The sequence below is a fragment of the Zosterops lateralis genome, assembly GCF_965231275.1.
Source record: "Zosterops lateralis genome assembly, chromosome: 5".
NCBI lineage: Eukaryota > Metazoa > Chordata > Aves > Passeriformes > Zosteropidae > Zosterops > Zosterops lateralis.
In genome coordinates, this window is record NC_139766.1 from 58,445,123 (window position 1) to 58,459,013 (window position 13,891).

At 46.1% G+C, this 13,891-nt stretch overlaps 1 protein-coding gene across 1 annotated transcript; it reads right to left on the reverse strand.

Moving 5' to 3' along the window:
- Window positions 1-200: 200 nt before the first annotated feature.
- HPSE (heparanase) lies at window positions 201-13,877 on the reverse strand (the record flags this gene model as incomplete). Its single annotated transcript, XM_083861091.1, has 12 exons — window positions 201-3,650; window positions 4,366-4,512; window positions 4,646-4,764; window positions 6,397-6,511; window positions 7,031-7,137; window positions 7,754-7,847; window positions 9,239-9,286; window positions 9,779-9,950; window positions 10,393-10,566; window positions 10,926-11,051; window positions 12,081-12,226; window positions 13,690-13,877. The coding sequence occupies 12 exons, from the start codon at window positions 13,875-13,877 to the stop codon at window positions 3,491-3,493; spliced, it is 1,596 nt and encodes a 531-aa protein (XP_083717217.1). The 3' UTR covers window positions 201-3,490.
- Window positions 13,878-13,891: the final 14 nt, after the last annotated feature.

Consider the following 13,891-nt stretch of genomic DNA (forward strand, 5'->3'; position numbering starts at 1 on the left):
TTTTTTGCCTTACACAAGTCCTTCAGCTTGAACAACTCACACACTGGTAGAAAACAATGGAAACCATTTTGAACTTTGATTTCCTGAGATGCTGACTAGCAAAAGGAAGTGAAATATAAATGTGATAGAGAAGTGACTTTAATGTTTTGCCATTTATTGTTTTAATGAGCAGTACTCCACAGCAGTAAAACCATTTGTACCAGACCATAAAGAGTTGCTCAACTCTGATGAAGGGTAACTAATAATCTGGGTTCCATTTCACGTTCATAAGGTCATCATGGGCTTTATTCAGATAAAAGTGTGAATTCATATCCTGAGGTGTGTTTGAATAGTGAGTCCTGGCACTGAATCCCCACAGCCTCTCTGCCTGCCATGTCCATAGGAACATGGATGCTCTGATTGTCACCAGGTGGATGCTTCTCTACACTGCTTTGGGTTTTTATGTGTGATGTGGGGAAGAAATCCTGAACTGTCTGCAGAAAAATTTTAAGGAGCTCATGGAAGTAGAGCAGAAAAGTAAACTTTTACAAAGTAAACTTTTACAGTTACTGCCACTGTATTTGTATTCATAATAAAGTGGCCTGGCCCTTCGCTGAAAGATAATCTAGGGAACAGCTCATTTCAGACTAATAAAACCAGCTGCCTTGTTTAGCTCAAATCTGAGTTGATGGTCACAATGTACCTATCTGTAAAGAAATTGCCTTATTTTCACATACTCCAAATGATCCTCTGTACCAAAGTGTGATGCAACTTAACACCACCTTCCAGGAATTCATTTACAGCAGGTCTAGTGTGAGTAATCTGACCTCCAGAGTCAAAAGGACAAAAGTTAATTGGAATGAGAGTGAGATATGATTCTTCCTCTTCTCAAGTAAGTGTACACACACATATTCAATCCCACAAGGTTTACAACATTCAAAGAGTAAGAAAAGCCCGAGAGATAAGGGTGGAGATAGTTGGTCCTGTGAGGGTTATGTCCATCTCTGTTTCAAACCATGGCTTCCTTGGAGTGCTGGGATCCAGCATCTTTCCCATTCCTGCACTTATGTCCCTCTTGCTCTGTTTGTATACAGCTAACAGTAGCTATCAGCTTGATGTAAAGAGATTTTTGTAAAGAGATTTTGATTTACGGAGCTGTAAATCAAACCTCCCCTCCCCACCGTGAAGAGCAGGGCTCAGAGAAGGAGACATGGTTGGCAGCAGCCATCATTTGCATGTGCAAACATCCCGGGGCCCCTCCTGGCCGTTCCTGTGTGCCAGTCACCAGCACAGTTATCGATTCTGAGTCACACTGGGTGGAGGGCTTCTCAACTGGTGGGCAAAGACGATTGAAACACACCAACCTGCGTGGGACTTCTTTCATTTTTCTGTACTTGGGTACTCTCGTTGATTTAAAAAAAAAAAAACAAAAACCAACAAAAACACAAACAAACAAACAAAAAAAACAACAACAAAAAAACCAAATCCCTGCCCCCCAAAAAACAAAAAACAAACAAACAAAAAACAAACAAAAAACCAACCAACCAAACAAAAAAAAACAAAAAAAACCCCCCAAAAACCCCCAAACAAAACAACAACAAAAAAAGCATGGGTAGTTACAACCAAAAGAAAAGTACGGAGTGTCCGGGTATCTGGAGCCTTAAAAAAAAAAGAAGATTGCCAAAAGTTGGTATAAATCGCTTTAATTAGAATCTTCAAATACAAAACTCACAAGCATTGGAATTAACAAACTTTTTAGAAAAGTTCTAAAAAGAAGCTACCAGGCAAATAATAACTTTGATGTTTTAGTCTTAACTTACATCATTATCATTATCATAGTAATAATGTATTATTAACTTTATGTTGACTGTATGTAAGACTTTCTTTCTTACACTCTCTTTATTTCTGTTATGGAACTTGGACAATGTAAACTCAGCCTTCCTCATTTCTGATCCGTGTTACCCCCGATACATAACCCCTCACAGAATGCATTTGGTCCGTGGATGCAGACACTCCTTTGACACACTGAACTCAAGTATAACATTTTAGTGTGCAGGTTTTCATCACAGCTACAAAAGTACATCAGTTTTAAAAGTCCTCTCATTAAAAAAAGCTTCCCTGCCCTGCGTTAAACCCCATGTAGCTGGTAGCATCTTTTTAAAGCTTAAAAAAAGGAAGTACAGTAGTGTGGGGTTGTTGTTCCCTGCTGTGCTCATAAATATGTCATAAGGGTGTGGGTTACATACCTTCAAGAAAAGTAGGTGCAAATAAATATATGTAAAAGGCCACAGCTACTGTCTGAGGCTTTTTGTTGCCCTGGGGACCAGCAGCCCGTGTGCCACAGGGAGCTATTGCTGCCACAGCCAGCTGCAACAGGGTGTGCATGGGGAAGGCACAGCTGGGGAGAAAAGCCACCACAAACACGAATTTCTGTCCAAAATCACTGTTTTCCCAGTAGGAAGGATGTCAGCCTGGCTGGGCAGTTCTGTCCCCACAATGCTCTAAAGCCACTGATGTCCCTCTGGTGGCTGAGGGGTGAGTGGTTTACTCAACCTCTTTCCTATCCCATTTCCCCAAGGACAGAAGAGACCTGAGTGCATTAGGGAGTGTAAAGCAGAGAGAGCTTTACCTGTGCATAGGTTCAGGGAAGTCCTTTCCACCTGAGCTGCCTGCAGGGTGGTGCAGGTTGAGGAGTCAAGAGCACTCAATGTGCAGGCCCCTGAGAACAGAGGGTTATTACCAGGGCATAGTGGGCTCCTCTCCTTTTCTTGCAGGGATGAAGTGTGTGATGGCAGAGGTAGACCACCCTACAGGAACAGCCTGCATTTCCTGCATCAACTTGGCTTTGGAAAGCACAGAGCCACAGCTCCATCTTGTGACTGAACACTCCTAGCTTGAGAAAAATGTGTGTCGGTTCCCCAAATCGGATAGAGGATCTGGTTTCTCTGCAAGGCTTTCGTCCCTGCAAGCACCCTGGCCTTGGTTTGCTTTGGGTGTCCACACTTTCTACCCCAAGATACCCGCAGCAACCACAACCCCCTCTCAGCCTTCCCCACATGATGCAAAGTCACAGCTGTACAGCTCAAATAAAAGCTCTGCTCATCCTTTCTGAAGGCAAGCTTTTGAAGAAACTGCTTTAGGAGCTGTGCTTGCAGAAATGAGGGAGAGGGGAGGTTGCAGTGCCTGGGCTGGCAGAGCCCCAGGCAGTGTGAGAAGCTCACTCTCCTGGTGCGGAGAAGAGTTCCATACTCAAGCACAGTGACAGGTTGGATCAAGAGCAAAGCCAGCTCCTGCCTGGTCTTTGTTCTACCTGGATAATTCTCCTGGGAGCTTTCATGTACCAGTAACTCAGTGGGACCTTATGTCTTCCCCAGCTCAGAGTTGTACTAGTGCTGCAATATTTGCATCCCTTACCAGAATTAAATCCCGTGGTAAAAATATGGATTTTTAGGATTAGAATTCCCTACTAGCCAAATGCTTTACATTTATCCTGAGTGTGTGTGCTGACCACTTAAATACAAGCAATAGCTTTGGCATTTTTGATAACGTAAAAGCCGTAGGAGAAGGCTGGAAGGCCGAGCAGGCTGCCAGGGCCAAGGGGCTTTTCTGTAAGCTCTGGCAGTGTTTCATCATCCAGCATCCGTAGCACACGGCCATTCAGCTCAATAGACCTGGAGCGAGACAGACAGACTGTTTGGGCAGCTGTGCTCTGTTTGCCATCAAGCACAAACTGCTCTAGGCCTGAGTGTAAACAATAACTCAGCCCAAACTAAACTAAACCTCCCTTGAATGTGTGTGCACACACATGCACACAGACATCTACAGCACTCCCACTCCTTCAGAGTGGTAGCACAGGCACATTAAAAAGTACGTTTCTTTCTTTTCCAGTGAGGTCAACAGCTAAACAGGCTTTGAAAAGTAAAAATTTCAATTGCTTTTTCTCCTGAAAATATATTGATATTCTTTTATGCCCACAGAGCAGATCCTTTCCCTGTGGATGCATTAACAATGACAACAAAACAACCCCACCAAAGTACAAAGCCTGAATACATTGTTGTAAATCAGGAGCCAGCACTTGGGAAAGCAATATACCTGTGCTTGTGCAAAAAACCACCCCAAATACCCAGGACTTTAGCAGCTGGTCCAGAACACTGAAGCCTGCTAGAATAAACTTCCAGATTAACTTCAAGTAAATGTCCTTATAACTTAGCAAGCTTTCAGCAGCCTGAGTTTAGGTCATCTGATTTAACACGAGTCAGATCTTAATGAAAAAATCCCAGATGACTGAATGGCAACCTCTTCTTTCCCCTTGCAAATTGGAGTTTTAAACACCGTTTAAGCCTAGTCACAGTCTTTTCCACAGAGACTGGAGGAATTGCAGCTTACCTGGAAAGAATATTCTCTTTGCCATGAGGCAGTAAGAGGTACTGGTCCACGTGCTTGCTCGATAGGTAATCTGGTAGCTCCAAATGTTGAGTAACGTTGTAGAGGTTTAAGGCAAACAGCGTCACATCCCCTTCTCTGTATTTTGGGCTGCAAGGCAAGAGAAGGTGAAGGTAGGGATCAGAATAATGTGTGACCTTGCACTGTCCCAAATGGCATTTATTGGCCCAGGAGTGGCCGCAGTCTCAGTTTCTGAGATATTTTGCCCTTTCTGGAGGCTTACTTGTGGCTGTTTGTGCAGTGGAGGTAGACACGGAGCTTCCTCTTGTCGGCTCCTGCCAGGCCAACCTGCAGCACCTTGGTACCCACCAGCTTCTTGTAGAGCAGTGAGAGCCAGTAGTCCTGGGAGGCACAAAAACACATGGAAACATTTGTGTATGTGCCAGCTGCTCCACACAGTGCTTAATCTAATCTTCATTTCGAAGCTCAGTTCAAAGGGTTTTCCCCCATAGCTTCTAGCTTTACCAAGCTTTTCACCACATCTACTTAAATTCACACAAACACCATAGCTAAAAGGGAAGCCCTGCCTGTGAGCAGCTGTGTTTACAAGGTACCTTAGAGTCATTTTCCCCTTCATATGGAACTCTCAGAGCTCTGTCAGGGAGAGATTGTTTGCATTTCGGAAACGCCCTTCTGCAGGGTACAGAAACCTGAGGGGTTGAATGCAGGGGTGTGAGCTGCCCTTCCTGCAGGAAAGCTTGTACCTAAGGCACAGGTGCAACACCAGGAAGAAGCTCCTAAACTTTAACCCTTTTCATTAATATTGTACTTTTGAACAGGTCTCAGGATTGATTTCTGAACCTAAGTCACAAGGGCATCCTCTGACACCCCAGGATGATCCTCAAGAGTAGGACAATGCCCAGTGCACTCATTTTTCCAGGTCTTTTCAGTCTTTCAAAGAGCTTGTCCCAGCTCACCTGTTTGTCTTGGAGGTTTTCTTATGAAGAAAACGGTTGTTTCTCTTCTGACTCACTACAAGTCCAGGAAATTACTTTTCCTATCTGGCCTTCATGCTCAATCCCTCTGCAAGGAAGTGCAGCCTTTTGACACTGCTGTGCTTCCTCATTTCTGTGCTAACTACAGCACCTGGGTTTGGATTTCCCTGCCTCTGAAGCATTATTGGCTTGGTTAGTGTCTGTACTGCCTGTAGGTGAGGAACAAGGCACACAGTTTCAATCCAATGAAATGGATTAAATGAGGGAATGAAAAGTCCAAAGCCACAAGCCTGATGATGTAGCCTCTGGCATAGGAAGCAGCTGAGCAAGTAGGATGAAAAATCCCTGTATTTCTTTCGGGCTTGCTCTACGGCCACACATAAAAATCACAATTTGGAAGCAGGAAAATGAGAGGAACGCTAAAAAGGCAGATGCTGTCCTCTCACCCCAGTCTAAGTGCTCCAAGTACAAAGAAATGTGCCATGTGTGCAAGAACAGTGTATAGTTCATATAATGAAATCTCATCACAGCAAAATGTTTTTTTTCTAATAAATCAAACTCTACTAAATATATATTTCAATGTAATTATCCTTCAGCCACAACTGTAGGATGAATATGCTCACAACCTATAATTCTTGAGTCTTGACTTCATGTTGGCCTGGTTTTCACATGCAATATATCTCTTTTCACTTCTGTTTACAAAACTACTCTTCACTCAGCTGAGGAGTAGTCAAACCAAAACAGGCCATCCAGAAAAGCCTTGTCAGCTCCAGGAGCTGCTGCATACAAACCAGAGCATGGTGTCCCAGAAATCATTTTCTGCTCTGCTGAAGACTGGCTGCACCTCTGCAGCTGGAGTAAATACCTTGTGTGCATACATATATATGTAATAATACATTAACCTGTAGTGGAACACTTTAGGTGCAAGGATACCTGTGACCATCCAGGCAAAAGCAGGTGTTGCTCAAATAGCTGACTTGTCCCCCCACACCCAGTGCTGCCTGTGCAGAGGTGTATTCAGGGGGTGTTGGTCACATACCGGCAAAGGCTCAAAGTCGGCGTCCACCAGGTGGTAGGTCCCTGCCCCGAAGAAAACCTGTCTCATCACCACGTCAATCCCCTGCCTGGCTGAAAGCCCCAGTTTGTCCAGCCACCTGCCAAAAGATGAGGCAAATGTCACACGGATGAAAGTGCTGAATCAACTGTACCCTGTTGCCCCTCTCCAACCAGCTCGGGAAGCAGGAAAGCAAAAATTAGTGCGTGATGCTGACTTCCTTAAAAGCACAAAACTAATTTCAAGTCTTACATTGATTACATTAAAAAAGCATTTTAGACCACCTCTTGAAGTTGGTGGGAACAGTTGCTCCATTCCCCTGTTTGTAGGTGGTGGAAACAAGGAGTGGCAGCAGATTCTCCTGAACTGGCCAAGGGTCTGAAGGCTGAGAGAAATCATCACACCAACAACAAGTTTGCCTGTCTTTATCAGACTGTCATTATCAGACTTTGACTTGCTGGCCCACTAAGCCCTGATAAAAAGTCATCATGTCTTATAGGATGGAAAAAAACAGCCTACAGTCCCCAGGAAGCCTGAAGAAGCCACGTTCCTCCTGTGGGGCAGCCCCATTCAGCTGGCAAGATATGTAATTTCCCCACACCTGGGACACGGTACTCACATAAAGCCAGCAACATAAGTGTTAGACAATTTGGGAGCTCCTCCTCCATAGGCAGAGCTCGTCTCTCCCAGCCACACCTTCTTGTCTGGCACAGTCTGACCAACAATCTGGCCAGTGTGGCATTAGGAAAGAAGAAAAAGAGATGACAGTTAATTTTTTGGCTACTGAAATAAGCAAAGTTTCTTGCTTTAACCAAAGGCTTTCTTAAGATGTTTACATTTAAGGGATAATGCCCTGAGATGGGATGCCACAGAAATTTGGATCAAAAGGACTAGAGGTAGAATTACATCCCCCCCTGAAAATAAACAAACTTGCTACCCATGTAAAACAGAGCAAACACCACTAAAATCCAGATCCCATAATTCTTCTTGTGCTGAGTAGTGCTATATTCTAAGTTATAATGTTCTCAGGATCTCAAAATACAAAAAAAATTGCATCAGGGGATAGGGATAACCATAAATTACATCCCTGAGGAATTACTATATCAATAAATTAGAATGTTGTAGGTGTATGATGTACCTGACACCATATTTGCTGCATAGCAAACTGCTGGAGCTCATTTATTGTTAGTATCATTAATTATATATTTTTAATATGCAATGTCAGCAGAACTCAAGCTTTGAGTATTGCTGTTTATTGCTAGTAAGAAATGGTGCTTTATTTTGGATTCTCTGCTAACCCCCTGGAAACTGAACATGGGAATGACTGAACAGGACAAGGTACCTCCAGGACTTCATATATGGCTGTGGCAAAGGTATCCAGCACTTCAGGGCTCAAGAAATCCCTCCTTGTTGCACTCCGTCCATTCACATAGTAACTGAAAATGGGGGGAAGAAACATAGCCACAATTAGGGAAAAATACCACCAAAACACCACTGAAAATACTCAGTCGATTGGTACGTTTATCCACAGCATGATTTTTCTGTCCAGTGATTTTAATTTTTTGTTTCCTGAATGTGTAGGTCTGTCACTTGTATTTAAGGGACTTTCAGATATAATTACCTCAATAGAGGCAGGATAACACGTAGATTTCTACCAGCAGAAGTAATAGGTTTGTTTGCATCTACTCATTTAGAATAGGGAAATCACCAAGGGCCAGCTTCTGTAAATCTTCTCTTGTTGAGGAGTCCAACACTCCTATGTGATTTACTCTTGCTTTACTTGCTTTACTCTGTGAAGTTATATATTAAAAATATTCTGATATTTTTGGACATCTGCTGGAATATTTTGAGCACTTGGAGGGAGCTGGAATGTGAGCATCTCTGTGGGGTGAAAGTTCCCCTCCACCAGGAGCAGAAGAGCTTTTAAGTCTGGTTTGTCCAAATAAATAGGGATCTCTGTGGCTTTTGCATTTCATCCTGCTATCACTCTGTCCTACCAAAAGTAGCTGAAGGCTTCCAGCCACATGAGGAAGCTAAAACTTGATAATCCTAAATTAGTAAAGAACAGCCCAGGAAGGGGAAAGGACATGTTTCATGCCTTTCTAGCAGCTCAAAATACATAGATAATAGATGTATGTATACATATATATAAAAAAGAAGCATGTGCATCTTTTCCCTCTGTTGTCTGACTGCTGCAAGTCAGTGTCCTGCTTTTGACTCTGGAAAGAAAACTGCCTTCACATGGAAATGACTTTCAAACAAGTGGAGTTCATGGCCCTGGGGCCAGTTTACCCCACTGCCCCCGTGAGCACTTCAAATCTACAAATCAAAGTCACAGCACAGGAGCAAAGGGCCAGGTGCCAGTGCTGTTCGCACTGCGTGTGGGATCTAAGGGTGTTACCCACACAGAGCCTGAAACGACTCAGAGAACAAACTCAAGGGAGCAGGAGGAGCTGCTGGCACTTCTCCATGGACAAAGGTCATCCAGACCTGCAGGGCTTTTCCTTTATATCAACTAGACATAAATAAAGCAAACAAAATTATCATCTTGCACGTGTTGCATTCCCCGCTACTGTGGTTACATGAAAACCCAACAATGCTTTTGGGTCTGTGCACCAAATAGACCCTTTGGAGGCTTCAGCATTTCTGTAACATGCTCATCTCTTATTCTGAACAGAGAAATTTGTGGAGAGGCCCCTGAGAACTGTCAAAAGGGGCATTTCACCCCCCTTTTTTCTGTTGAGATTGAGAATTCTGTTCAAATTGACATTTTTTAAAGAAAATGAGGTGGTAATCAGAGTGACAGTGGTATCCAAGTGGTACTTACTGGTGCCATGTGACAGAATCGATCACCTTCCCTCCCGATTTCAGGAAGCTGCAACCAGAGGGAATGGTGGAGAGCAGGGGATTAACAGTACCAGTGATGGGTCATGGCCCTCCCAGCAGTGCAGCGCCATGCACAGTCTTCCCCTCTCCCCACAGCTGGCAGTACTCATGGTGAGTGCTTGGGGGCCAGGCTAGCCGTGCCTTTTAAGCAGGCTTTAGGCAGCCTGCCTGCCTCAGCAGGTTGCTGGGAGGATGAATTGACCTCTGTGTAACACATGGGTGTTTCTAGAGCTAAAAGCCCTTGTTAGCACAACCCTAGAGTTAGTGCTCAGTGGAAAAATGTGTGGACCACTGATGTACTGCCAGCAGCTGAGTTTCACCTGGCTGAGTATTCAGGCCTTGAACCAATCAAGGGAAAAAAAAAAAAAGTTCAACCACTGCCTTAAAGCCTCTTCATGCCTGCTGATCTAGGGGCAGGCAAGCCACAATTTTCCACACGTGGCCCTCCCCAGGGAGTACTGCTGGAACCTCACAGCCTTACCTTCTCAGCAGTCTCTGCGTGTGCTTCCGGGGCTGCCCAACATCAGGGCCGTAGAGCTTGGCGTGCTGGTAGAGGGCATAGTTGTTCAGCAGTTGGCGTAAGTGAATAAAATCTTGCCCCAGCTGGAAGCCATCAATGTGGATGCCGGATTTCTTCCTGAAGCTGTTGGGCTCTGTGGAAGACAGATGCACATCAACACCTCACTCTGTTTCTGGGGCACAAAATAGGGCAATTCCATCCACATGGGAAGCACCAGTCCCCTAAGGCTTGGCCTGATCTGGCATGCTGTGGGTGAGATATTTGAAGGTGTGCATGAAACCAAAAGCTCAGGGGATAAAGCTTTCTGCTCTCCAGCACTCTGTTCCAGCCATAAGTGACATCCTGCACCTTGTGGGGCATCATTCATCTTATCTCAAAGCCCTGGTAGGAGCAGCAAAATAATCTCAATTTGCTCATTCATTGTGTCTTGTAAAATGCCTCTGCAAATGAAGACCTTAATGTCTCTTAATAAAATATCACTTTGTCTTTATGTGCCATCATCCAAAACATCCAAAGTCCATACCCTCTGGTGGTACTTTTCTAAGTGACAGCTGGCCTGGCCAACAAGCACTTACCATTCCCAAGTTCCCAGGAGATGTTGTACCTCTGGGAAGCACAGTAGTCCAGCAGTGCCTGGGCATTTGAGCTGTCCCACTGCAAGCCACCTTTCCGCAGCAAGGCATTGAGTCCGAAGATCAGATGAAACCCTGAGCAGTTTGCAAAGCTGTAGAGAATATCCAGTGTATTTTCTGCACAGAGGAGAAAGGAGGGATGTTTATCTCAAAGTTAGAGCGTGCCAGTTGAGCTCTGGCTAAGCAACAATCTTTACTGCCTGTGTTTATTTAGCCTGATGCTGCAGATGTGCCAAACTCTCCCAGACAGACAGAAGGGGTCAGGCCTCACTGCACAACACCTTGCAAGATTTGAGACCCTCCCAACCCCTGCAGCTGAATACTATTAAATGTGAGGTGGCAAACAGTAGAAAAAGATTTCTCTGAATATTTTTCTAAGTGGGTGAAACGTTTCTTTTTCCGTGGTTTCAGCTCCTAACAGCCTACAGCCCTTTTACAGTGGGGTAGAGAATTGCATCCCCCTGTTTAAGTCTTACTTGTGATGGTGGTGTTTTTGTGCTTTTTCCGGTTCTGCTCAGCAAGAAGCAGCTTCTCCTGGCTGGGCCATTGGGCCAGCAGCACCTTCTCAACAGCAGCAAATGCAGGCCTCGAGCCACAAGCCTCTGTAGGGCAGAAGAAGGTTGAAAGGAATTAACTCCTCACCTCCACAGCCAGTGAGCCGTTGTTCCAGTGAGCTGACAAAGCATAGGCTGCCGTGCCTGAGGAGCAGATAAGCCCACCTGGCATGCAGTGGTGTGGTAGGGATCACGACCCACCCTGCTGAGGCAGGAACAGGGCAATGCTTCCTGCACTGCCCATCTCATGCAGGGGAAAGTGCTGACTTCCCCTGCATGGCTTGCTGGCAGGAGCCATAAGACTTTACTTCAAAGCTCATGGGGTTTTTTGACATGCAAACCAGGAACAAGCCATAAGCAGAGAGGAAGGCACGAGCCAGAGTCACAGGAAGTGGCTACTTGGGAAAGTGCTGTGAGGGGAAAAAGTACCACTTGACTTCAAAACTAATCATCGTGAGTTGTACAGTAATGTAGGATTGCACAATTGTGCTATGTGCCACAGGAATATATAGGATTTTTTTTAATCTGAAACACCTCTTGTAGAGTGTATGCACTTTTCTAAGTTCAAAGAGAAAATACCAAGCTCAAGCAGTTGACAGGGGTCCAGCAGGTTTGCACTTTCCCTGTCAAAGCCACAGGAGGGCAAGGCTGCACTAGCAGCCCAGCTCTCTGGCTTTGGGAGAGAGATTGAACACTCTATTCTCCTCGGGTTATTTCTTCCATCTGTTCCTTAATTTTCATAATGAAGCCACAGCTTCTGAGCTGAATTTGACCACCTCTCAGGCAGTGGGGGAGCTCCCAAGAGTGCTGCAGGGAGCAGAGGGCAGCAAAGGGAGAGTCTCAGCAGATGCCAGACAAGTTCCCCTACATCCTTTCTCACTCTCCCACAGCTGGCACAGCTCTTCCTACAAACCATGCTGAAAGTCCACAGATCTCCTCTCCACGGATGACAGCAGTACGGACCCTGTGGAGGGCCCCCAGTGCTGCTGCTGTGCCCTTGCAGCATCTTCAGCCTGTGTCAAACACCCTCCAAAGCCCAGGATGGTTTCAAGTCTAACACATTGATGCCCACTTTACCTTGCTGTGCCTGAAGTCCCCAGAGGATTTTTTCTTCTGAAGTTGAATCCTTGTTGGGATCAAAGATAAGAAAATCTGTCTCAGTGCCACCAAACCTCAGGAAACCTGGGGACAGGGCCGTTGCCAGGGCACGCAGTTTGGAATTGCTGAGGAGGGAATGCCGAGAAACAGAAAGCCACTATATTTATGCAGACTGTAGAGGGTAAACATGCAATCACTTTGAGGAACATGCTGTAGGAGGTGACCTGGGACTACCCAGTAGCCTCAGAGAATTCCTGATGGATTGCTGGGATCTGCATCCGAGCCCTCTGCACTGTACAAGAGGGACACTGATGGCCAAGTGAGCTAGGAGAGGGTCTAATGGGCAACAAGGAGAGAGCATGCCTGAGGGAACATGGTCATGGGCAGGGAGCCAAATCCTGGGCCAAAAGTAAGGCAAAACTTTAAAACAGTCTTGGTTTTTTTCATCCTAAACATCGTCCTCCATGAGATTTTTTGGTTTTGTTTATGCAACACCAACATAAGTGTCCTTTGAGAAGTTGGATGCAAAATTGACTTTACATCATCAGCCCCAACTTCCATTGACAACAGCCAAAGCAATTGCCTTTGTATCCAAGGGAGATTACGAGTCCCTACTGGGACAGGTGTTAACTTTATCAAAGTAGGTGTACAAAAGAACGTAACTCTGTGACTTGCTCACATCCCATGCAGGATGTGAAGCACCGACAGCCAGCCTTCTCTGGGGGAAACCACAAGGCATTGAAGGTGTTGGGCATGTTAAGGCACTATCTGCTCCGTGGTGACAAACAGCTGATTAGAGGCCACCAAGTACTTCCTGCTCCTCAGCCTGTACCTGGCGTGCAGTTGGGGCTCATTGTTGGAGACCTGAGCACTTTCCAGTAAAGCTGGTGACATCTTTCTCACCAGCTCCATGAGGAGGAAAACGTGCAAGTGGTGGAGAAGCAGGGCTGGAGGATCCACACGTTTTCTGAACACCTTCATGGTTGTTGATCCCACCATCTGCTTTCCTGTGCAGCCTGTTCCAATGCATGACTACCCTCTCAGTGAATAATCTTTTCTTAATATCCAATCTAAAGCCCCACTGGTGCAACTCGAGGCCATTTCCTCTCGTCTAGCCCCTTGTTAGCTGGATGAGGCTGACCCATACCTCACTACCACCTCCTTTCCGATACTTGTGGAGAGAGATAAGACACCCTGAAGCCTCCATTTCTCGAGGGCAAACAACCACAGTTCCCTCCGTTTATTTGTCTTTTTTTTTTTTTTTTTTTTTTTTTTTTTTTTTTTTTTCTGGCAAAGCAGCTCCTCTCCCAGGCTTATCCCCGAGCTGACTTCTCCCTGCATCCACCCAGGTCAGCCGCTCCTTTCCCGAGCACAAACGGCCGGCGCGGCTGGCACCTGCGGGAGGTACCGCCTTCTGCCCTGGGAGGACGGAATTAGTGAACCCCGAAGCAGAGGGGACCCAGCAGCCTCTCCCCGAGCCCAGTTCCAGGGGTAGGGGACTCCCCGTTCCCCCCAGCTCTCTCGGCAGTGCATTTGCCGGCATGGCCCGCTCCCCCGAGACCCTTTCTCCTTTGCTCAATGGGCTCACCTGAGCAAGGCGACATATCGCGGGTCCCGGGCGAGGCTGGCATCCAGGGTGAGGGAGAGGAAAGCCGGGCTCACCTCCCCTCGGGGGCTGTCCCGGAGCCCCAGCCGCAGCACCGCCGCCTGCTGCCCCTCGACCGGCGCCGGCAGCAGCGGCAGGAGAGGCAGGAGAGGCAGCAGCGGCAGCAGCATCCTCCGCTCCCGGC